Here is a 25,555-nt window from a genome sequence, read left to right as displayed (position 1 = left end):
AGTAAGTATATAAAAATTGACTGCCTACAACAACATATTGTAGGTGGAGAATCACGGCGCAGAGCCAGGTGCGAGTATCATATAATGCGAAGGACATACCATTTCTCTCTCTATTAGATCCCAAAAGAAAATCACAAAAAATGCTAATATACACTCATGGCATGATGTAAAACTCCCGAAAACCTCAGATCCCATACGTGAGCATAACCAAATCACAAATGGCCACACTTCAATTCATTTTTAGAAAAGATCAAAATATTGATGTTGGAGATTCCATGAGCCTGGAGACTGTGGTGTACACTGAGTTTATAAATGTTTTCCTTAAATGTGTAATATGTATAAACCGTGCTCATAAATGACTGTTTTAAAGACACGGCTAAAACGAATATTATGGTTTGTTTTAGATGTGTATACATGATTTAAGGTTCAAAAACGCTGTATTTTCCACATACCGTGCATGTTTGTATCTCCTCTTTGCCCCGCCTCTCTGAAACTGAAACGCGCGGATTTTTTACAAAGCTCATCGCTCTGAAAAGCGAGGTGTGCTATGATTGGCCAGTTAACCAGTGCGTAGTGATTGGTCGAATACTGCAAGCGTGTGACGGAAATGTAACGCCTCTTACCATATTTGGAACATCAGGTTCCAAAGCAATTGTACTGACAGGTACGCCCACCTTACTTGCGTATACATTTGGGCGGTCTTAGTCAACTCATACCACGAACTGACGTAGATTTGTGGGGGTGTGGTTACACGAGGCGTTTCAGGCAGGTCTGGGTGAGCATTCGCTTTTAGATAGAATGCAGCTTTTGTTCCGACACTTTAATTTTTGCAATTTTACGTGTCTAATACATGCATGAGCAACTTATAACACACCAAAGACACAGAAAAACAAGTATTCGTGCCATATGACCCCTTTAATGATATCCTCCATTGAAATGAATGGAGGCTTGGATGCGGAAACAGTATTACCTCACGACTTAACAAGCGGATAAACAAGGCATACTCACTCAGGTGCTGTATAATGTGGTCTATGGTTGGTTTGAACAGCGCATTCATTGCATCTGGACTCATCCTCAGCATGCCCTGCGACGACCACTTCACAAAGTCAACACTGCGGTTAACACAGAGGAGATACAAAGAGAGAAACAGAGACAGAAAGACAGATCATTAAAATATGAAAGATTACTAATATTTAGCCTGTATGCAAAGTGCAAATGTGTTGTGGTGTATAGCTGACTACTAAAAACACTTATATTATTGACTTTATATTTTTAGGTTTTACAACACTATAAAAATCAGCGTGTGTGCTAATATTAAATTTTCCAGTTTAAGCCTACACATGCACACACATGCAATCGCTGCGTAGTGCAGTGTAATGTAGGGCTGAATGAGTCCTCAGAGACATCTGACTCATCAGATTGTCGGGAAAACATTCCCCTGTTAGACATAAGACCTAAAAAAATCGATTACGTCCAAGCTAGGACCCTATTACAGGGGCTTACAAAATATCATCTCATACTGTGTATTATGGTGTCAGGAAAGAACATAACCTTAGAGAACGATAAAATACATACAGTACCAGACAAAATACAGCTACATTTGGCAAACAATACAATACACTTAAAAGGATAATACACAGTCAGAGTCATTACTGAAAAATAAATCCTGAAAAAGTGATTTCGGACCCTGACAAAAACCGACCGAATGTACGTTATCCTGCTTATTACACGGATGTCTGCCACATAAGCAACTGAACACAAAATATTGATTTGAGATTATTATTAGTTATGTGAAACATTAAAGTAACATTGAGAATGGTTACTGGCATGATTAACCAATCAGAATCCAGCATTTCTGAGAAACGTGTAATAATGTGAGATAACGGTGTTGTAGAGTGAAACACCTCTTGACATTGTTTTAGCACATAGTCAGCAATCCCACACACAGACACACACAATATTCATTTAGCTGACATGGTCTGTCATTATACGGGTCTGATGGCTCATTGAATGGCTGTGTGTGGACAGTATTGACAGCAGTCATGAATAGACAGATTAACTCTCCAGGCGGTGCAGGTCACACACGCGCCCGACCCTGAACAGTTCGACAACAATCACAGCAGAGGCAAAGACTCAGCAGAAAAACACATCACCAGTGTGGGACATTGGAAAACAACATTTGTTTATCTAGAATAAATCAATCAGATTCTCTGGAAATCTGACAAACTTTTAGATTTCAGTGTGACACTAAAAAACACTGTCCTACCTTAACAATTGATAATAATCAGTTTTTAAAGTTTTGTTTTCAGTTTTATTAATATTTTGAATTTGCTCCTATTTTTATATTTTTTTGTTTTCATGATCATTTTTAATTTTTAGCTATTTTGTTATGCATTTTTGTCATATAATTTTTTATATTGCTATAGAATTTTAAGTTATATGCGTTGTTATCTAAGTTTGTAATTTATTTAAGTTTGAGATTTAGGTATTTTTTATTAGTTCATTTAAATGTATTTTGAGTTAATATTTTTCAGTTTTATTAACATTTTAAATTAGCTCTTAATTTTATATTTGTAGTTTTCATGTTCATAATTTTTTTTTAGCCATTTTGTTATGTGTTTTTTTGTCATATTATTAATTGTTTATTTTTTATATTGCTATATAATTTTAAGTTATACGAGTTGTTATATAGGTTTTTAATTTAATTATTTAATATATTTCAGTTATATTTTATATAATATATTTTAGTTTAATTTTTTTAATTAGTTCAGTTTAATTTGTTTTGAGGTAATAATTTTAGTGCCTATTTTAGTTTGTTGCTGAAGCAACATTCTCCTTCTCGTTTAGTTTTTAAAATAATTTTTAGGCCAATATTTATATATTTATATTTTAGTAAACCATAATACCATTGCTAATAATCTTATTATCATAATAATAAAATGTTTTGTTTGCCTGGAATCTATATCTGTGGCATTAAACCACACTGAAAACTCAACTTACAAACAAACATCCATTATGTTACTGAGGAAGGTAAAAAACTTTGTGCTGTCACTCACTTGCTTTTCCTCAGTGCATGCTCCACACTGTGTCCTCTGAACTTCTTGTAGTAGTCGATGAAAGAGAAGGGCAGGTTAATATTGAGTGGATTGCTTCGGTCAGGGGCCGCTGCCCTCTTCCGAGACTCGAAGGCGATCATTAGATCCACCCATGCAGCCGGACGCTTGATCTTAAACTGGTCAATGAAATCCAGCCCGAATATCCTACACAGGAGCTTCTCAAATTCATAATCTATCCCGATAGATCCATACGGGCCTCCTGTGAAGAAGATAGAAAGATGAATATGATTTAAAATGATGTAATAAATGTCAAATTAAAGATATTTTTAGAACTAGGGCTTTATGTATGGTGCCTCTAGAGATCCACACTCTAAAAAATAAAGGTGCTACAAAAGGTTCTTCACGGCGATGTCATAGAAGAACCATTTTTGGTTCCACAAAGAACCATTCAGTCAAAAGTTCTTTAAAGAACCATCTCTTTCTTAACTTTTTAAAATCTGAAGAAACTTTTTTGCCACATAGAACCTTTTGTGAAACAGAAAGTTTCTTTGGATATTTAAAGGTTCTTAAACTATTTTTAAGCTATTTTAAAACTATTTAAACTATTTAGACAAAAAGGTTCTTCTATGGCATTGTGAAGCACGTTTATTTTTAAGAGTGCCACTTTCTATTCCTGACTTAACACTAGAACCGGCAGAGTTCGCTGTAGGCCTATAAACTGCCAGCGGGTAAAATTTACCAATGCACATGAATATTGTTTTAATATGGCTAAAAAACGTATTATGTCACTGTTTTATGTGACTGTCATAAGTAATGTCTAGAGACATGAAATGAGTACTTTTAGTCATCAACTATGTTTTTGTGCTGTTGTTTTATGTTCAAAGCTAAAGTAAGAAAATCCCTTTTCAAAGAAAATCACTTTTCTTAGCAGTATAATAACAGATGCAACGACAAATTAAAGCGCACAGTTTCACCTAAATAATTATTAATTAGTTTATATAATTTATAAGTCGGACAATTTTTAACAACAGGGGATTATTAATAACACAATTTTAGCAAAAGTCAATGACTGGGAGACTTGGATACTTTATTGAAAATCTGTTATGTACATTTGAAAAACATCCACGGGTAAATTTTACGCTGTGGTGGTTCTAGTGTTAAAGCAACACTTTAATACTGTATGAAGCTGCTTGCCACTAGTGGAGACTTGTACCTGAGGCTTTATAAAGCTCTTTTAGGTGTCCCTCAGGCAGACGGATCTGATGCACAGTCAGATCCACCGTCCCGCCTCCACAATCCACAACAACATAACGGTCACCTAGAGAGAGACAGAAACAACGTGAAAGGTCACCTGTGAATTTGGTGAGATGGAATAAAAAGTATGCTGTATCCCGCCTGGTGACATTTTTACACTGTGACACATTAAAAAACTCAAAAAACTCCCTGTAGATGAGGAAAAAAATGCTTTTCCAAGATGTCAGGGGAATGGTGACCTACTTTCAGGGTTCATCGACAGTCGGTTGGTAACCAAAGGAGAAATGACTTAATAACATTTTTTGTCTGTTTATCACTACATTTTAAAACTTTTAAGTGTATTATTTAAAAATACAAAAGAAACAGGTAGATTGATTTGGATTCTCATGGTAAAGAGCAGAGAACCGTAAGCAGATGAATCTGCGTGGGGTTATTACAGCGGTGATAGGCAAAGGATGCTATGATAATACTGATGACCCGCTTATACAAACAGAAGAACAAGGGCTGAAATAAACCTACAAACCAGCTGAAGGTGCATCTTAATAGGGCATCTTTGTTTTTTTTTTATGTACGACAGCAGCATCAGAAACAGCAGGAGCAAAACACTACAAGAAGATGTGTGAGAAGACAGAGACTCTACCTTCAGTGAGTTCAGACCAGAGCTCTCCTATGACATTCTCCACCAGAAACGTGCGGCTCTGTCGGTTACGGCGCACATGCTCCTTGGCTGGTTATTAACAGAGAGAGACAGGAAGTGTGTGTGAGAGGGAAGGCTGCGTGAAGCTGTGTAAGTGTGTGTGTGTGTGTGTGTGTGTGTGTGTGGCAGTTCTATACAGGCAAGGCGACAGAATGAGAAAAGGATCATGGTCACTGTGAGCTGCGTTTTGTTTACTTTAAGCTAAAGCTCCTAATGGATTCACACAACTCATGAATTTCAAAGAAAAGCTGTCAATAGTTTGAATGTTGGCTTTTGAAACTGTCCTTTATTTCAGTAAACATTTTTGTGCATAAATAAAATAAGCATCCCATTATCATGCCTGAAAATAGATAACGCTGCAAATGCCTATAATATGCAATACAGTATGACAATTACTAAATGCTGCGGTTAAACAAATATTATTTCAATTATTCACCCTTATGTCAATTCAAACCTGACTTTCTCTGCAGAACACGAAAGAAAACATTTTGAAAAACGTTGGTAACTAAATAACAATTTATGGACACAAAACCACTCAGACATTTCCCAAAATATCTTCTTTTGTGTTCCACAGAAGGAAAGAGTTTGAACAAAGTGTCTGATGAGTTAATGATTTTTAGGTGATCTATCCCTTTAAGCCAGCTAAAGTCTTACAAAATATTTCGAATTTTCTATATTTGTTCCATTAAAAGATCTCCTCTTTTTCAATTTTCTGATTCCTGGAAAGCACCCAAGAGGGTCTCTGTTCATTCACTCTTGGCATTCTCAGATAAAGGACAGTTAGTTTGATGACATCAGAGGATAATGGCCATCCTGGCAGTTGTAAACATTCCCAAACAGGAAGTGTAAGCTGTAAGGGAGAGTGACCGCATGGAAACTGATGTCAGATCGACATTTCCTGCAACCCATTAAAAACAATAAAATGCACACAGAGGTTCTTATGAAGTGTTTGACAGCGGCCTCTTGTAAATTACGCACAGAACAAATGAAACAGTGTAAACAGTCTAACACAACTCAGTTCTGCTTACATCAAAACAATACATTTCTGTTCCTACAGTGTAGAAAATTACAATTACAATATTTTACCGTTCGTTACTTCATGAGAATACCCTGTTTCATTTCACACTAAAAATCAAGCTGTCAAGGCCATTGCGTGCATCAGCCTACTACTAAACACATCCCCTGAAACAGTCATGATATTCAGACGTGCAAACATTATTTACAGACACATAACTAAACCAAATAACTGACATTTCTAAATGAATAACATTTTCCCTAAAAAAAGATTTAAAAAAACATTCATTACTTACAATAAGGGAAATAATTATTTGATCACCTGCTGATTTTGTAAATTTGCCTGCTTACAAAGAAATGAAGGGTCTATAATTTTTATGGTAGGTTTATTTTAACTGATAGAGACAGAATATAAAAAAAATCAGGGAAAAAAATGTTATATAAAGGTTATAAATTGATTTGCATTTCAATAACCTTTATATAACATTTTTTACCCTGATTTATTATATATTTTATATCAGTTAAAATAAACCTACCATAAAAATGATAGACCCTTCATTTCTTTGTAAGCAGGCAAACTTACAAAATCAGCAGGGGATCAAATAATTATTTCCCTCACTGTATTTTTTAATGAATCATCACATAGATCTTTTTATACAATGACAGTTCATAATCACAGGCCATCAAGCTTCAAAAAGAACAAAACAGCACAACAAAAGCATGAACAAAAGGTCCTATGAATCATAAAGGTGACGATATATTTCTTCAGAAGTTATATGGACTCATTTTATAGTTCATATGCTTTTATAGTGCTTTTTTCGTTTTTGACAGCTATTGTTTGCTATGCAAAGGATCTAAGTGAAGATTTCTCAAAATCCTTTTCTTTCCATAGCACACACGCACGCATCAGTTTGCTGCCTCACAATTTGCTCCTTAACAATCACTTACTTCCCATTGTTTATACAGTATATATAAACCTCTCCTCTTTTATGCTACTTCACTTTCCACTAGCTTTAACCTTGTTATTTGGATGAAAGCATCTGCTAAATGAATAAATACAAACTAATATCAGGTGAACTATTCTTGAAACAAATGTATTTAATATTTCAAATGATCCCGAAACACATTATTACCATGTCTTTCTACTAAAGGAATGTGATGCATGGCCTCAAATAACATCATTTTGAATGAAGGTACATGCACATTTTTGCAGAAATAAAAAGACTTTTGCCAAAGCTGTTTCTCATGCTGACTTCATCATTCAGCAAATGAATGTTACCATCTGAATGGACATGAAAATGACTTTCATGTTGTTAAGATCAGGAAACACCTACATATCTGCTCATTTCAGAATATATTAGTCCATAGTTTATATTCTGACATTCTGTATTAAAACCATGAGCAGGGTTATATAGGTGAACTGAAATGAATGGGGGGAAAGGAGGAAGAGAGAGAGAGACCGGGTGGTTTTGTGCACCCCAAGGCAGGCAGCAGTGGGTGGATAAGAAATACAGACAAAATTAGCATTTTGCTCAGTTCTGTCACTATAGAAAAACACACATTTAGATTTGTGAATCTAATAACGTTGAAATTACATTTTACTTTAGCGCAAGATAAGACATTAGCGTATTTCACAACATCAGGGAATAAGTAAATGTTGATTTCACACTCACAGGTAAATAGAATGTAGAACAGATAGAAATATTTATATCAATATAATGTATTGTATATAAATATAATATTTATATGTATATAAAAGGTCCAATCAATGATGAGCACAGACAGCAATGCAGACATCTTTTGTGCAATGTTAATGCCATGTGTGTTCATGCATTTTAGTGTTTATGTGCAAACAAACATGCATGAGTAAAGACAAAACAACACCATATAACACATTTAAAGGTCCAGTGTATGAAATTTAGCGACATAGTGGTGAGATAGCGAATTGCAACCAACAGCTCACTCCACCCCTCTTCCCTCCATTTTGAAGCACTACGGCGGCTCTCACAGGACAAAGATGTCATCCCGTTTTCGCTTCTTTGCCGAAGGAGATAACATATTTACGAAATACGCTCTGTAGAGTTTGTCCATTAAGGGCTACTGTAGAACATGGCGAATTGCATGTAAGGGAACCCGTGGTGTATATAGATAGAAATAGCTCATTCTAAGGTAATAAAAACATAACGCTTCATTATGTAAGGTCTTTATACACATCTGAAGACATATTATATTGCATTTCTGTCAATAGATCCTCCAAAAAAATACACATTGGACCTTTAAAAAGTTGATGATTTTTTCTCTTCTTTTGCATGCATCATCACATTTTCATTTAACTACGGTGAACAGCCTTTAGTCAGTGTAAGGTTACTCAAATTAAAACGTTGTAAATGTTTCTGTTCATTGAAATCAAATCAAATATTGACCTAGAAATGATTGGGAAAAAGTTAACTAAAGGGAAAATTTAAATGTTGCCTCAAAAACTTCAATAAGCGTAAAGCAATAAAATTATTAAAAATTAAAACAAAAAACAAAACTAAAATAAAAAGTAATTAATACTATATAGCAACATTAAAAATAAACAGATACATTATAAAATGACAAAAGCATATACCAAAATTGCTAAAACTTTAACTAAAATTAACATAAAAAAAGAAAACCTACAAATAAAAGCTAATATTTAAATATTAATAAAACTAAATAAACCTAAAATCAAAACTATAATAACTCTGGTGCAGGAACCCTGCATCTCTAGTTAAGGACTAATCTGCATTACAGCATCTGTTTAACTAAGAATTTTTCTCCATTTTACTTTACCATGTGTGTGAATGTCTAAATTTCAAAGCTAATTGCCTATGTACAGTAATAAAGAGATTTAGATATTACATCAATATGACTAACGTGCCTTTAGGTTGAGTTTTCTCTGCTGCTTTCTTGCTATAATCAGAAAAGCTAAGACAGTTTAATACAAACTTCCATTATACATTAAAGTAGATGATCATGAAACAGAGAGACAAGAAATTCAACTCAAATTGAGAACACACACAGCTGTACACACGGGCAACACAATCCTTAAACACCATGAATATTTACTGTATGTACCATAACCGTGAGAATAATCTGAGTTTGTGCTGGTAGATGAATGTACTGTATGTGGTAAACATGTTTGTCAAGAATACGGTAAAAATAGGCGTGGCTTACCTTGTGTCATTCCCGCCCCAACATTCTCTGTCGGGCTATAACCGTTCAGGGCTGTTTTGTTGCTCAAATCAACCATTTGGTGAAGACGGAGCTTGCGGCAGTAAATGGATGCAGCTTCGGGTTCCAGAGCAATGATCATCTGGTCAGGGTTTTCACGAGAAACCAGACTAGCCTAGATGAGAACAGAAGAAATTGAAACAAATTTTACCTCCTAACAGGCCTAGTCATCATTGTTTGCCATGAATAGGGACAGACATTGATAGTTCACAATGCAGCATTTACTCGAATAATTATTTTCATATCCTATTTTTTAAGACGACTTTAGAAAAGCTCATAAATATTGTGGTGAAAGGAATAACATCCGTGACATCTGTTTGTCTCGTGCATTTTTGTTCAATACTGAGCTGTGGTTATCAACAGTATGTATTTAACTCAACCCTAAAGACTTCCGTTACCTGTCATGACTATTTAACCCACACAAACATATGAGCCACAGGCAGGCAGATATATCAGAAACAGATCATCACACTTCAAACACAAGGGAGTGTAAAAACACACAGACACGCTGCGCTGAGTGTCATAGTTTGTTCTGAGAGCTCTGCAGGATTCAATGAGTTATGGGGCCGGTGTGTTAGAAAGATGCAGAGGGAAAAAAGAGAGACGGGAATGCAGTGTCCTATCTTTCCTCCCTTCAGATCCTGCAGCTGAAGAGCTGAGTCATTACACACACACATGCACGCGCACACACACACACACGCACACGCACACACACACACACACACACACACACACACACACACACACACACACACACACACACACACACACACACACACACACAGGCTTTGGTGACTATCCCCGTGGGGACAGTCCATAGGCGTAATGTTTTTATACTGTACAAACTGTATATTCTATCCCCTATCCCTAACCCTAAACCTAAAGATCATAGAACACTTTTGGCTTTTTAGATTTGTAAAAAATATTGTTCTGTACAATTTATTAGCTTTTTTGCCCATGAGGACCTCAATTTTGGTCCCCACGGTGACACGAGTCCCCATGTGTTGGTGTGTATTCAGGTTTAGGTCCCCACCGGGATATACAAACATGAACACACACACACACACACACACACACACACACGCACGCACGCACGCACACGCACACACACACACTCCTGAGACAAGCTGTGCAGGAATTCCCACCACAGATATCAGGTGTTGCAGACCGCCTGCTCTTCTAATCTTCTCTCGCTATGTATCTGTCAAACTCACTTGCCTAAATTTCACATCTCTTTTTTCTTTGCTTTTGGATTGAGATGAGAAAAGACGAGGACACGCCCTGCTTATCCTCTCTTTGTCTCTCTCTCTCTCAGTGAGACAGAGGTGTAAAATAAGTATTTTTACTCTCAAGTACATTCTTAAATATGTGTAGAGTGTTTTACCTTACTACATAATAGCATACTTTGTACTCCACTTCATTTCATAATTAAATGTTGTTTTGTACCTCTGAATACTTAAGTATAATTACAAATCTAGTACTTTATTTTACTCAAGTAGCTTACTTTTTACTTCTGAAAGTGTGGAAGTACTAGTTTTATACGTATTTAAACACTGTATTAAAGTGGAAAAAATGATACAAATGTATTTATGAAATGAAAAGTAAAAACGCTCTCATAAAAGAACATATATTTGAAAAATGTATATACAGTATGTATAATATATACTTAAGTATTTTCCACCTCTTGTGAGAGTACTCATCCTCTTGGATTTTATACAGTGAGACTGATGTTATATTCATAAACAATGTCTAAACATTGAAAAAAATAAGTGACATTCATTTTAACCTTTCCGTCATTCGTTTTTTTCATATGACTTGTCACATTAAAAATACATTTTGCAAACGTTGCTACCTCTCATACGTCCTAAGTACTTTCGCAGATATTTTCCCAGAACAATAATTTTTTATATTAAAATATAAAAATCCATCATACTGAAATTTCAATATATATTGTATGATTTATATAACGTATATGAAATTCAACTTTAATTTCTACCAAAACCAACATTTTTGCCACTAAGAACGTTTTTTCTTCAAAAGTGTGCATAATTGCTTTCAAAGGATGTAATGTTGTCAGTTCACAGTCTTTTTTCTCTATCTGGTTTTCTTTCTCTGTTCTTTTATTCATGTTCTCAATCTGTCTGCTTTCTTTTCATTTGACTTTGTGTCCTAAAATGACAATAATCCAGCACAAATGCATAATGCATGTAAGCACACATGCATTCACCATCATGCCAACAGTCACACAGAGACAAACATGGCACACACTGTGTAATACAATTTCACAGGAGACTCTAAGGTGATGTTAAAAGCCTGACTGATGTGTGTGTGTGAATGAGAGAAACAGAGATTGTCTCTAAAAGATGAGATCATGGTCTCCTTCAGCACTGACTTTCCTTTTCCTTTAACCCCTCCAACCTTTCTTCTCTACCACATTTCCCTTCTCTCTGGTTTATTTTTTAATAACTCTTTATCACATTGACTCTCTCTCTCTTTACTCTCCATTTGAAATATTTCATGTTTGTGTTTTTTCATGTGCATGAACTCAATGCAAAAACTGAATACCAGCAAAACAGTAACGTTATTGTTGTCCTGCGATAGCACTGACTGAACACCAGGGGAACCTGATGGTAAAACGCAGTGCCGCAGTACTTCAAAACAGCCCCAGTGGCTATAATAATTCAATTATGCTAGTTGAATTAACCTTGTATTCTATGTTTGTGTGCAGCTTAAAAAGCCAATTTAAATGTAATTAAAGTCTGTCACCACTATGCGTGGTTTGACTAGGAAGTAGGGATGAACTGTAATCAAAAGGCACAGAAACTATTCTGCACAGTGGAGAGAGACCATTTTTCAAAGTGAGACAGGATTGTGTATATTTGTGTATGTGAAATATTCAATAAAAAAGAAACCTTATATGCGGCCTCTCTCATAAACTGCTTGGCCGGCATCTTCCAGATGGCCGGTACAGTGATGACCCATCTGACATCAGCATTATCAAAGTCCGCCCCTGCCTGGTCACTCAGCTCCTGTAACCAATCAAAAATCAGCTTCAGAGGGAGGCGATTTACAAGGGCCATTGTGTAAGTCAAGTTTTCAAGCACATAGAATATCGATTAGGGCAAAATACAGTCATTTTAAACAATTATAGTGTAGTTTTACAGGACAGTCATTCTGATATTCAAATAAAAAACCTTGGCATGATATACACTTGTAAATGTTATGGAGATATACCTTAAGAGCTTGCTCCTTGAAAAAAGCCAGAGCATACGCGAATATATCCAGAGCTTTCACCTTTTTCCCATTGGCGGCATGCAAATCTGTATCGATGGACAGATTCTGGAGAAGAAAATACAGATCTCAGAAACATGCCAATACATCATAAAACACTGGAGCAGTCTTGTGACATCAGATTTAATAAATTGGACCAGCAAGAGTCATTACAAGCATGAGTCATTTCAGTTTATGAAAGCTTTGATTTATTAACCAGTAAGAATATGGTGTAATGAGATTTCTGGATGGCCTATATTTAAATATTTGACAGCCGCAGCCAGACTAAATGTATGTCTAGTAAATACCTCCCTACAGTATCACACATGCATATTTTAGGAAGGAAAGGAAACAATGTCCCTGTATTTATGATCAGTAATTACCGTAATGTTTACGTATACTACTGAGAAACCGAGGCTCCTCAGTGCACTCTCATATACGTAAATCAATAGAAAGTACGTCAGTAAGAGAGTTTCCTTACAGCAGTGGTGTGTAGTTTCATTTTAAACTTTTCCAAGTAGAGCCATTGTTTAGATTCAGTGGGATCCAAGTCGTGGTAAAAATCTCGGGCTGCATAACCAAAGCTATGGAACTTCTTGTCTGGGGTCAGGAGAATGGTGGTGGGCGTCTTTTGATTGGACACACCTGGGTCTCCACCCTCCCAACGCCTAGCAACAGAGGGAAATCAACCATTCACAAAATAACCAAACATCAGATTATTTGGTTTTCAAACAGCAAATTAAAAGCACAGATAAATTTCCTGAGAAAATATCTAAAGGATTTTGCATTGTGACATTTTCATAATGGTACATTACTCCACTAAATTCCTATTAGTGTAATGCAAAATAATTGATAACTGATCACCCAAATATAAAATACGAATTATATAAAAGCTACTCTGTGCCACATGATAAATGTCTGTACCGTAGTTTGCAGGACAGAGATAGTAAGATAAAGACACATTAGTGGTAGTGTGGTAGTCTGATGGAACCAGACGGAAACATATGTCCTCTTAATACTCTAACTGGGGAGATTTTGGAGCTACTCTTCTTGTTATGTGAAAACTGACCTAAGATGACTCACATCACATTATCCTTAATATCCATAGAGACATATCATAAAAAACCCACATAAGCATTTTAGAGAGACAGAGGTTTAAAATATTCATGTGCTTTTACTTCCACGGTTCAAAGGAGCTCAGTCCCTAGCAGAGAAAATGCCAAAGAATAAAAACACTTCATTATATACAGCAGCCCAAAATGTATTTGTGTATCAGAGTAGCGTACATGTATTACTATCAGATTTTATTTGAAAGAAGCACAGTTCAACCCAAAACATTTTACATTAGTTTGTTTGGTTTGATTCATAAATACAACAGATATACAACTCATAATCAATGCAAAATGATTAAAGACACAATATGACTTTGCAATATTGATGCAATGAAATGACCTTAAACGTGTGGTTTAGGTGTAGAAATCCATTTTGGGGTCACCATAAAAATATAACGTTTTTTTTTTACAAATAAATTTGTCATTTTAAACCAGTGATCTGACCAACCGTGCAGAAGGTAATATCCCATAAGGTTTCTGCTTTTCAGGCTTAATAACGTGGGTCTTTATAAAAAAAAAGAATCTTCTGTTGAATCAGGACAGATTAGGATCAATTCTCTGATCGCCAAGCAGCTGCCTCCCTGATGCTAAACAGATTTGTGGGTTTTTACAAGAAACTCTGTGTTTATGTAAAGATTTAGGGACTTTCAGGCCAAACCAAATACAGTACATGCCTCGGGCTATTTGTGTTGTGTGCGCACAATTAAAACACAAAAGAACCTGATTCATAACGTGTGCTAGGTCTTTTCAAAGGGAGCAATTTTGTCAGATTTACTAATCCACATTTACTAACATTTAACACAATCGGCATCCTTTATAAACACTACAACTGAATGTCAAGAGTGCTTGTTAGTTAAACCGAAACATCAATGAAAAACTAACAGCATTTTTAACTTTACATCTTGAAACTTCACCATCATTGTGATTGTGAATATTTATTGTGAGGATGCCCTCTATAGCTGTACATGTTTTACGAATAGAATCCTATTTCCATCCTTCCTAATTGGTACCGTGACCTAAAAGACTTCCACATCCCAGTTTAAGTTGGAAACACGTGGCTGACTCTGCCTTAGGTTCAACGATCACGTGACCAAAAATGTCAGGTCAGGGTCACAGAGCAGTTGTGGGTTACCCTTCAAACACATAGAAAATTACGTACAGTAACACACACACACTAATGCTAAACAGTTCAGAGTACACACTCTGAATTTGATATTTAGTGTGATATGAGTTTTAATTGGGCGTCTAAGTGTCGAGTGCCTTCGACTGAAACAGAGACACTGCAAGCTATGCTAATGGATGGTCAATTATATTAGTCTATCAAAAACATCTTCAGATTCGCTCTGTATCTCATTTCTGTGCTACTTTCACATGTACCCTCCCTCCTCCCCCAAGGTTCTGCCCGTTCTGTCTCACCTCATGGTGTGAATGCACTCCGGTTCTTTAGTGAAGGCATATGCGTAGCCACTGGAGGTGGTGCCAAAGTCGATGGCCACCACCACCACATAGTAGTGTCTTGTAGGCTCATTGTCCTCCGAGTCATTCTGCAGAAGAAAAAGAGCGACAAACAAAGACATGGAGAAAAAGAGGAAGTCATGCTGTCAAGTATAGGTCAAGCATTGCATTTTTGTAGGTAATTGCAGCTCAGTGTAAATAAGTATAAAATCCATTAAGGCCACATTTGCATACCAGACACTTCACGTAATGGGTTGCATGGTGATGGCAATGAAAAAAAATCTAGCTCACCAGTACATGTGTGGGGGAGAGTGGCGTGATGCCTGGGTCGCCCATACTTTTGGCTGGAGATGGAGTGGCCATTGCATCTGCAAAGAGAGTGAAAGAGGGTTGTAAACGTAAGAGAGATGTAACCTAACATAGATGATGACACAAAATTGTATCGCAATGAAATTCTGAGCCAGAATCATGTTATACTAGATTGTCTTAAAGGGACAGTTCACACAAAAATCTTCATTTACTCACCCTCGAGTTGTTCTTTGTTCTGATATTGGGAAGAATGCTTGTAACCAAACAGATCTTGGCCACCATAGACATCCATGGTAGGAAAAATGTCTTTGTAAATTTCTTTGTTCTGTTGAACACAAAAGAAGATATTTTGAAAAATGTATGAAAGCAAACAGTTTTAACTACCATTGTAATTAATAATGGTGGCCAAGAACTGTTTGGTTACAAGCATTCTTCCAAATATCTTTCTCTGTGTTCATCAGAACAAAGACATTTACACAGATTTGGAACAATTCGAGGGACAGAATTTTCAATTTTGGATGAACTGTTCATTTAAGAATGTGTGGATGTTTTGTAGTTTTATGTTTGGGTATTTTGTAATACATGAAAATGGGTCAACATGTGACAATTCTTGATATCACCCAGAAGCACAATCATTTTAAAAAAGAAAGACCACCAAAAAAAAACATAGGCCGCCAAAGCTATAAGCTATACTCTACAGTATTGTATATTATGGAAGAAACTATATCCTGCAATGATCATTTTTTTGTACGTGAACATCTAGTCGATGCTAACTAAACATTTAAAATACCCTCAAAATCCATTTATACGGCACTTTGGGATGCACTCTAAGGCTCAATTTCATGGTCTCCGGTGGATACCTGGACAAAATGGCTCCATCAATGATGATTCTTCAGTGCGAACAATTTATAGCAGGAACTAGACTTAAAAGCTCAATTAATGTTCAGCGAATTGGTCTGAAAGACCATTCATTTGGCCACACTTTTCATAACATCGCTCACGTCTCGCATTTTACATGATTTGGTCATAAAATCATCAAATCCTTTAAGAGCTTTAGGCCACTACAGCAACAGCTGCTCCCCTCCACACTGACATTTGAATCGAATTAGAGGTTGTATTTGTCCATTCCCGTCGTCCTCATTAGCCGGGCCTAATAGCTCCGCTAAAACACTCGAATGCCGAGCACCCTGAACGCTAAACGAGTGCCCGGTTTCGGCGCTCGGCGGGACGCCACGTTTTTCAGAGCGTTCATCCTCTTTCCCGCCTTTACCCCATACTGAGCGACAGAGTGAACAGAATGAGCACGAAGCTCTCCGGCGAGTAATTACGGGTTGAGTGACTGGCTACCTGCGGCTCGCACTTCATTTCAAGCACTCACCAATACACCCGCTTCCAGCCACCGAGATTGATTTTAAAATGGGACATCACAATCAATACCGAAGGAGTAAAATGATTGTCCATAATGATAAACGCCTATAAGTGAAGTGTTATTCAAAGAAACACACTTGACCGTCTTTTTATATTTTTCTGGGGGTTAAAGGAATTTAAGTTTGTTTACATGGCAACACAGCTCGCTGCGGAGAGACTTCATTATAATAGACTAAAGTTGTGTGAGGGTTATTACTCGACATCAATGGCGACCGGCAGCTGATTGTGAGCCTCTTTATTAGCGCCTTTCATTGTTCTGTATGTGCGAGTGCATTTTATGTCTTTTCCATGTCAACACAACCGAGAATCCGAACGTGTGAGAATCGAAAAGTAGCCACAAATGGTGGAAAATTACCTGCATTATAGCCACAGTGTGAAACAGATTAATTCAGATTCATTTGCTTTCCCTGTTGTTTTAAAGACTGTATTTACACAACACATAAGTGTGCATGACAACAAATTCATCTGAAAACAGGTCTGAACCTGAATTCGTCTTGCAAAAACGATTGTCAACAACAAAGATCGATTCTTTTACTCAGGACCTATAATGGGTTGTTTTAACACAATACCCAACAGATGATTTTTTAAATTATAGTAAGTCTGAATAAAGTTTTTTCACTTCAAGTGTTTGCCCAAAATGGGACATAGGTCAAATTAATGACCTAAAATGACTTTCAGCATTGTTATTCTGTGTGTTTAAATGGTTTACTCAGCAAGTTTTTACTTAGACGGTTTTAAGTTTACTTAAGCAAAATCAGAGAGAAGATGTGAAAATAAGCTCTCCTCTCGTCCATAACAGAAAGGGAGTGACTGAATGAGTGTTCAGACTCTGGAATGTTATACAAAATTCTGGCAGGAAGCAGGAGTCAGAGGTCATACCTCCTCTGGAATTACAAATTTTCAGGAATTTCAAACAGCCAAACATACAGATATAATAAAGCAGAGAGGCATGCACAGACTGAAGACTTCCCAGAAAAGTGCTCTCAGGTCTGGAATCTGTTATCTACTGTATAAAATACGCAGAATTGAATTACATTTGGGTGAGGGCTAGTGAGTCAAAACCAGAGATCTGAGATTATAAATAAATAAATAAAATAAAAAGGCTGTTTTAACAATCCACTCAAAATGTCAGTTATAAATGTCACTTTCCTGTTTTCTTTTTTATATATAATTAGATATCCATCAAGCACGGTATGTGACAAAAAGCCTTTTTATTTGTCATTTTAAGTCTCCTTTCCTATCTTTTCCCTCAGTGGAACTTTTATTTCCTGTAATGTCACGTACCTCATTTCCCAAACAAAAGTGGAAAAAATGAGAGAATAATTATTTTAGCGCTAGAGTGAATGTTTTTTTTCAGTACCACAGTTTGAATATGAAGGATGGTTAGACCGCATGTTTTAATTATTTGAGGAGGGGTGGTTACAGGTAGGCTACTAGTTTAAAAATGACCACTGAAACACACAATACTGAGATTCACATTACATATTACAGTTTTGCACCTTTATTTTTTTAATTATTTGTTTAAATTGACCTCAAAACGTCTGAGACAAATTGCAACTTACTTTATGTTTGGTTTGAAAGGACTCCAAAAGCAACAGCCGAATGCAGAGGTACATGCAAGCAACACTTTTCAACTATTCTGGAAAATAATTCTTCATTTAAATAAAAAAGGTTTTATTTATTTGGAGGATCTATTGACAGAAATGCAATATATTATACATATGTCTTCAGAGGTGTATAAAGAGCTTACATAATGAAGCGTTATATTTTTAATACCTTTCTATTAGGGGTGGAGCCGAACCCGAAAACGGTATTCGGAAAGGCACAAATAGCGTGTTTTTTACTAATACTTATTTCGAACAAATACTTAAAAAACTATTTGTATTCAGGAACAAGAAAAACTTTATATCAAAAAGCTGCGTTTTCTCATGAGACCGCAGTGCATGCCCGCATGAGTGAGTGAGTGACATTCAGGAGTCGGGGGGTGGGGGGTAAAAGAGGTGACTGACACAGGCTGCTCCACACAGCAACAGAGAAGGCTCGGCTGAGCGAAAAAAGACTTCACTGCGTGCATCACTATTTTTGTTGAATAGATTTTTGTACCTTAACTGGGTTCCGGAGGCAGTTTATAACTTTCGGGAAGCGGAGTTTGATCGGGAGATTATTCCATTACGCTGCATTATTGACGTCTGCAGTCGGGTGCTCTCATGTTCGCTCTGTTTACGTACACTATAACGTAAATTAGAAGTGTAACGCAAAAAAATGGATTTTTACGCCTATTTTGAATTTTACTCAAATACAAATACTTCCCCCCCTCAACAAATACAAATACAGATACAAATACCGGCTGCTTTGCACACCCTTACTTTCTATCTACATACACCGCAGGTCCCCTTACATCAAATTCGCCATTTTGTTTCTACAGTGCCCTAAACAGAAAAACTTCTCTACAGAGCGTGTTTCGTAAATATGTTATCTCCTCCAGCAAAGAAGCGAAAACGTGCCAACATGTTTGTCCTGTGTGAGTTGCCGTAGTGCTTCGAAAGGGAGGGTGAGGGAGCCGTTGGTTTCAAACTTACCACTAGATGCCACTAAAATCTCCACATTGCTCCTTTAACATGAAAGGGCTTATCTTAAGCATTTAGAATCTATAAAGATATGGCAAGTTTGTTTTGGTGAAAAGTATTAGCACACAAATCTGTCTGAAAAGCACAGTAGATTCACAGTAGAAGGCATGAGCCCAGTTCATTACATCTAAATGAAGCCCTTACAGGCCGCAAACAGCCCTTTCAGAGGCCACTGACAGAGTGAGACTGCTCCAGTTCACGTGTATGTAAAGCGCCATTCAAAGCTCCAGCACTATAAATGCCAAAACCCGAACATAGCCAGGACACCCTCTTGCTTAGACTCGCTGTGACCAGCTGGCCCTGTTCACTCACACACACAATCATACACAAGCACACAAATAAACACTCACAAACACAAACACAAACACAAACACACACACACACACACACACACACACACACACACACACACACACACACAGAGGACGAAAGCAACCACAGAACAGCTGTGAATGAAGCAATGCTCTACCATTCCCCCCCTGAGAGCACATATCTAAGAAAGACTGGTTTGTACATTGAAGCCGGGCTGAATTTGAAAGAATGTGTTTGCATGAGTTTCTCTAGTGTTGAAACGCTGGAATGTGAAGTTGGAGAAAAATTAGAGGGTTTGAAAAGTGCAGAAAACTCCCTTTGCATTCCCCACAATGTTTCAACATCCACATCTAACTCAGTTACCCTGGCAAACCACAAGACATAAATCGCGAGTAGCATCACAAATGTTTTTTGGCATATAATATTTTGAGGGGCAAACATGACATCACAGGAGTGTACATGACATCACACCCCAGAGAGACAAAAATCAAGAGAGACAAAAATCAATACCAGCGCAGCACTGCTTTAGAGAAACATAATACATTCTTACTGAGAAATAGAATTGATTTTTGCAGCACAGAATAGAGCTGTAACAAGCAGCCATCTACACAACACAGCGGCGTTCCCTGTAGTGTTAAACCAGCTCAAAGATCAGAGCTACCTTCTGTATGAACTCAGCAAGATCAAGCAACCATGTCAATCCAAAAACGATCTGGTGGATGACACTGCAAAACTGCCTTCAACTTTCATAGACAAAATTTGCGGCTATATATTGAAACAACCACAATGCTAGCATTACCATACTGTGTTTTGCATGGACAATTTGTAATTAATTAATCAACTAGAGATATACCGATATATCGCCCGATAATCTGTTTTGGCTGACAGTGTAAAAACAGCCAATAATCAGGGCCGATACATCCTGTCAATCAAAAGAAGACAGGAAAAAGCAGCAAATTTGTGCTCTGTACAGTATAAAGAAAAAAACACCATCAATTTGATGTTCAATATTAATAGTCATATGAATTAATAACGTTCAGAAAGTTATGAAATATCAAAGGGATAGTTCACCCAAAAATAAAAATTCTGTCTTCATTTACTCACCCTGAGATTGTTCTAAACCTGTATAAAGGAAGAAATGTGGGAGAATGTCAGAAGCTAAACAGATCTCATCCTTCATTGACTACCATAGTATTTATTTTACCTACTAAAGCAGTAATTGGGGTATGAGACCTGTTCGGTTACTGACTGTCTTTCAAATATCTTCCTTTTTGTTTAACAGAACAAATAAATTTATACTTTTGCAACAACATGAGGGTGAATAAATGATGACAGAATTTTCATTTTTGGGTGAACTATCCATTTCATTTAATCTTCAGAATCGGTATCTGCATCGGCAGATATCACTCTGAATAATCGGCTATCTGTATTGGTGGAGAAATTTAGTATTGGTGCATCTCTAATAAATACGCGTTTTTACACTCAATTGGTCAAAATGTCTGTTTGGATAAAAGCGTCTGCTAAAATGAAAGTGTATATAGTATGTTGTTATGCATTACCCTGGTCAAGGCGAAAATAAGTAAATGATGAGGATCTAATGTTTGGTCATGAGAGATAACAATATTACTACTTTAATACAGAAAAGGGATCAGAAGAACAAAAGAAATCTGAACAATAGGGGCAGACTTTTGAAAGAAGGCAAGATCTCCAAAAGTTTCACATCTGTGTTGTTTGTGGCTCCTTAAGGATATTCTAAAAACAGCTTCTTGGAGTAACAATAGTCTTCCTTCCTGAGCTTCTGGTTTTAGACACTCTGATTACAGCTGGTGCACAAAGCAGAAGGATAAACTCTCGCAAACATTCACAAATGACACAATCGACTGTAAATAATAACTCAGCCTTCTAGGTTGCGTTCAGATTCAGAACAATCTTCAGAAGGTTTTAAACTCTATAATCTGTGACATGCTGTTAATTAAGCTGGAAATTTGTAAAAAGTTAAAATAATAAAAAAAGTGTGTAGAGTGCAGTTTGTACAATAATCCACTTTCAGTGGATGTTTATGTGAGATAAATGTTAAAATACATACTGTTTTGAAAATACAGCAAGGCTTTATCATTATAATGACAAGACTAACCTGTGTTAGTCATTTCAACCTCTTGTCATTTCAAACCTGTATGCCTTTCTTTCTTCCGCAGAACACAAAAGAAGATATTTTGAAGAATGTTTTTAACTGGCCCCCATTCACTTGCATTGGTTTTGTGTCCATACAGTAGAAGTGAATGTGGGCCAGTGTCACTTTAAATCAGTAAACAATTCTATAATCCACAATCTAAAATTATGTTTAGAAATAAAACAGAAGTTCACCTGCCTAGATCCGTAGTCCTATGAGAAAAGAATGATCTCAAAATATAGTGTTTGTAATCCATAATCTTGATTCCCAAAGTCAAGTTCTGAAGGTCAGGCTAATTTCAGCATCACTTGAAGAACATGCTTGCCAGTATATAAACTAGTGAGTATATATATATATATCCATCCATCCCCCCCCTTACTCCCGAGACTAAAGGCCAGACACAGCTTGAGTGGATTATCTGCATTTCTCTGCTTGCTGGTGGGGTCAGTATCCACACATAGTGCAGCCGAGTCCACAGGGAATACACTACAACGAATCAAGACTTCCTGACAGCATGTGTATGCTTCTTTTCACGCCCATCTCTTTGAGAGAGCTACAAAAATCAGATCACGCTTTTACACACGAGGTGTCTGGAGAAACTCTAATAAATCCAATAACACTCGTGATGTACTAAAATGCATCTTAAAGGGATAGCTCACACAAAAATGAAAATTCTTTCATCATTTACTCGACCTCATGTCATTCCAAACCTGTATGATTTTCTTTCTTCTGCAGAACCCAAATGAAGATATTTTGAAGAACGGTGTTAACCAAACAACATTGGCCCCCATTGACTTCCACTGTATGGACACAAAACCACTGAGACAATTCTCAAAATATCTTCTTTTGTGTTTCACAGAGGAGAAAAAATCATACTGGTTTCGAATGACATGACGGGGAATAAATGATTAATTTACAGAATTTTTATTTTTGGGTGAACTGTCCCTTTAAATATCAGTAATAACAAGAGCTCTAAGCAGCTGCCTGTATAGAAATGGACATGTGAATTATTAAAGCATATGTGAAATTATTCAAGAACTCTCCATAGCCATGTGAATCCCACAGTACATGACAGACCTAGTAACACTGAGCAAAATTCAAGATTTGGGTCATATCCAAGTCAGGTGACTCAAACCACATTTGCTCAAACACATCCACATTACAATGCCTAAAATGCAGCAGACCACCCAAAATTATTCATAAAAATCCCTTCACGCTATACCGTTTCAAATACAACACTGATGGAAATATGTGGATACTTGAATAAATACTGTGCAGAGTATCACAGCATGGGAACATGTGTGTTGGGTGGAGTCTGCTTTGGCTGACTAGCTGTAAGACACATTGTTAAAAAATCTTGACTGTGTGTTCACAGAGAGTGCCAAGAAGTGATATTTTTTAGTTGTGGGGATTCAGATGGGTTTTTAATGTACCCCCCATTATCATCACACAGATGGTCTTCTTGACACTAAAAAGGAGCCCCCCTACCCAAACCTTCTACAACCCTCTCCATTCCTTTGGGAACCGTGACAACCACAGCTAATACCTATAACATGACGTAATGTTAAAACGGAATTTGGGGGCTTTTGTGTGTGCTGTAGCAGCCTCTTAAAAATGTACGTGACACGTCATTCATAGCATGTTTTTCAATGAAATAGTAAAAAGACAGCTTTCCATCTGCAAGCATTCCCGTCCCCAATTTAAACTTTATTTGTGAAAAGAGAAACATTCTCTGAAGCTAAAATGTATTCAGAGATAATAACTTGATCTGATAGCTTTGATTTCAACAACAACATGCATACAGTAAATCAAGTATGACATTCAGGTTTGCAATCTAGGACTATGTTCAGAAGGAAATGCAAAAATCTTATTGAAAACCACCATGTGAAACTGAATAAACGCAACAATAAAAAGTACATTTCATAAAGGGGTACAGTAAATACCCAATCACACCGGAATTCTCAGCTATTTTGCAAGGTGTCTAATTTGTATGATTTTGTACGATGTAAATCGTACCAAAACGTACGATTATTAGAAAAAAAGCAATACTGAGCCCCTCCCCTAACCCCAACCATCACTGGCACAAAAGCAAGTAGTAGTAGTAATACGTACAAATTAATATGAATTATTATTAAATAGTTACGAAATTCCCATGAGATTATGCTGGGAAAATTGGTGTCACATGACCTCATAATGTTGCGAGCTTAGTTCAGAGAGTAATCCAAGTTCTCATCACTAAACGCTGTAATATCATTTTTGTTATTTACTGAAAAATATCCTAACTTGACCATCCAAAAAGTAACGAGTTTCAAAAGATGTTACTTATCATTTACAGTATGTGTCACATAATGGAAGGTCAATTTGAGCACATAGCATTGTGAGAAACAGCATCCTGTGAGTCACTGCATACTGCACATTTTGGCAAATAGCGCAGGTCATCCAGTATTGCATGTGTGCATACTATTTGTTGAAATTTTGCCAATTTTAAGAATAATAGGCTAGCATCATATTTCAAATGCACCCTATATCATTTAAATTACAATTACAAACTTTGGGGGTAGTCTGTACCTGGAGCGTTCAAACCAGTTGATTCCTGCTTCTATTACTATCTATTTCAAGAGAACTCGGAAGTGAAACAGAGTCTGACCTACACAGATGCTGACCACAGACAGCACTCGTCAAATTAAGCTGTCCTAAATGTGTGTGTGAAGCTAAAATCCATGAGCTGACCTCAAACAGAGACACTAATGGCTCAGCTTTAAATTACATCACCCTGTCATCCTACCTCTTCAAACACACAGCCAGGGCCCAGACACCCCCTGCTAGCTTAGCATCTCCTAGACTGCAAGGACAAGCTTTCTGTTTGCAAGCAGAATCACTTGTAATTTCTGCAGAAAAGAAAAACATAGAATGCAAGTCTTCTAATTTCAATAGTTTGCTGTGGATCAAGACAAACACATAAACCTACAAATCATTACCGTAAAAATTCCAAAACGTCATATCCTCCGTTTTGTTGGATATTAGTGCTTTTGTGTGTGTGCAAATGATTTTATACATTTCAAATATCTTACTATACTATATATGTATTGCCACGTGTCACGCTCCTGTGCACTCACATCACGTCTCATAACCACACCCTGAGAGAGTGGGCATCATCTCTGCTCTCCTCCTCACGTCACTGCTCACCCACAGTTATGGGTTGCTCTGTGCATATGCATGTATATGATGTATATGTTGTGCATATTTGCATTGCACACATGTGTGTATTGTGTTAGGATGTGCTGTGTGTACGCTTTAACTGTGTTTAAATGCATGAATGCTGCAGACAGTCATGAATACCCACTATCCCCTCCCTGCTGAGTAAGCAGTCGTGCCTCACGTGCACCATCCTGTTCAACTGCAACAGCCAGCCTAGCAAAACCACTGCAACCATACGAACCACTGTTATCAGCCCCTCTGTGCTCCAGATGCACGTCAATACTCAATAATTGCCAATAATCAAAATACTACTGGGACTCAAGGCCACAAACCTTGGAATGCATTATAAATGCAAATACACCAGTTCTATGAGTCAGAATGTGTAAGATATCATTTTA

General features: G+C 36.9%; 1 protein-coding gene across 6 annotated transcripts in view; it reads right to left on the bottom strand.

The window, feature by feature from the left end:
• hspa12a (heat shock protein 12A) overlaps window positions 1-25,555 on the bottom strand; it is a 32,673-nt gene that overhangs the window by 5,088 nt on the left and 2,030 nt on the right. For 3 of the 6 annotated variants that reach the window (XM_057343869.1, XM_057343873.1, XM_057343870.1), the window contains exons 2-11: window positions 15,405-15,481; window positions 15,075-15,202; window positions 13,028-13,214; window positions 12,511-12,615; window positions 12,189-12,305; window positions 9,220-9,391; window positions 4,951-5,037; window positions 4,270-4,374; window positions 3,057-3,315; window positions 1,009-1,112 (exon numbers count right to left, since the gene is read on the bottom strand). In XM_057343869.1, coding sequence (XP_057199852.1) covers window positions 1,009-1,112; window positions 3,057-3,315; window positions 4,270-4,374; window positions 4,951-5,037; window positions 9,220-9,391; window positions 12,189-12,305; window positions 12,511-12,615; window positions 13,028-13,214; window positions 15,075-15,202; window positions 15,405-15,481 — 1,341 coding nt within the window. Of the gene's footprint in view, window positions 1-1,008; window positions 1,113-3,056; window positions 3,316-4,269; window positions 4,375-4,950; window positions 5,038-9,219; window positions 9,392-12,188; window positions 12,306-12,510; window positions 12,616-13,027; window positions 13,215-15,074; window positions 15,203-15,404; window positions 15,482-15,638; window positions 15,722-24,744; window positions 24,845-25,555 lie in introns of those variants that run through there. The other 3 variants (XM_057343871.1, XM_057343868.1, XM_057343872.1) reach the window with 3 other exon arrangements.

Source organism: Triplophysa rosa, linkage group LG10, assembly GCF_024868665.1.
Source record: "Triplophysa rosa linkage group LG10, Trosa_1v2, whole genome shotgun sequence".
NCBI classification, from domain to species: Eukaryota; Metazoa; Chordata; class Actinopteri; order Cypriniformes; family Nemacheilidae; genus Triplophysa; species Triplophysa rosa.
This window is presented reverse-complemented; position numbering and strand designations above follow the sequence as displayed.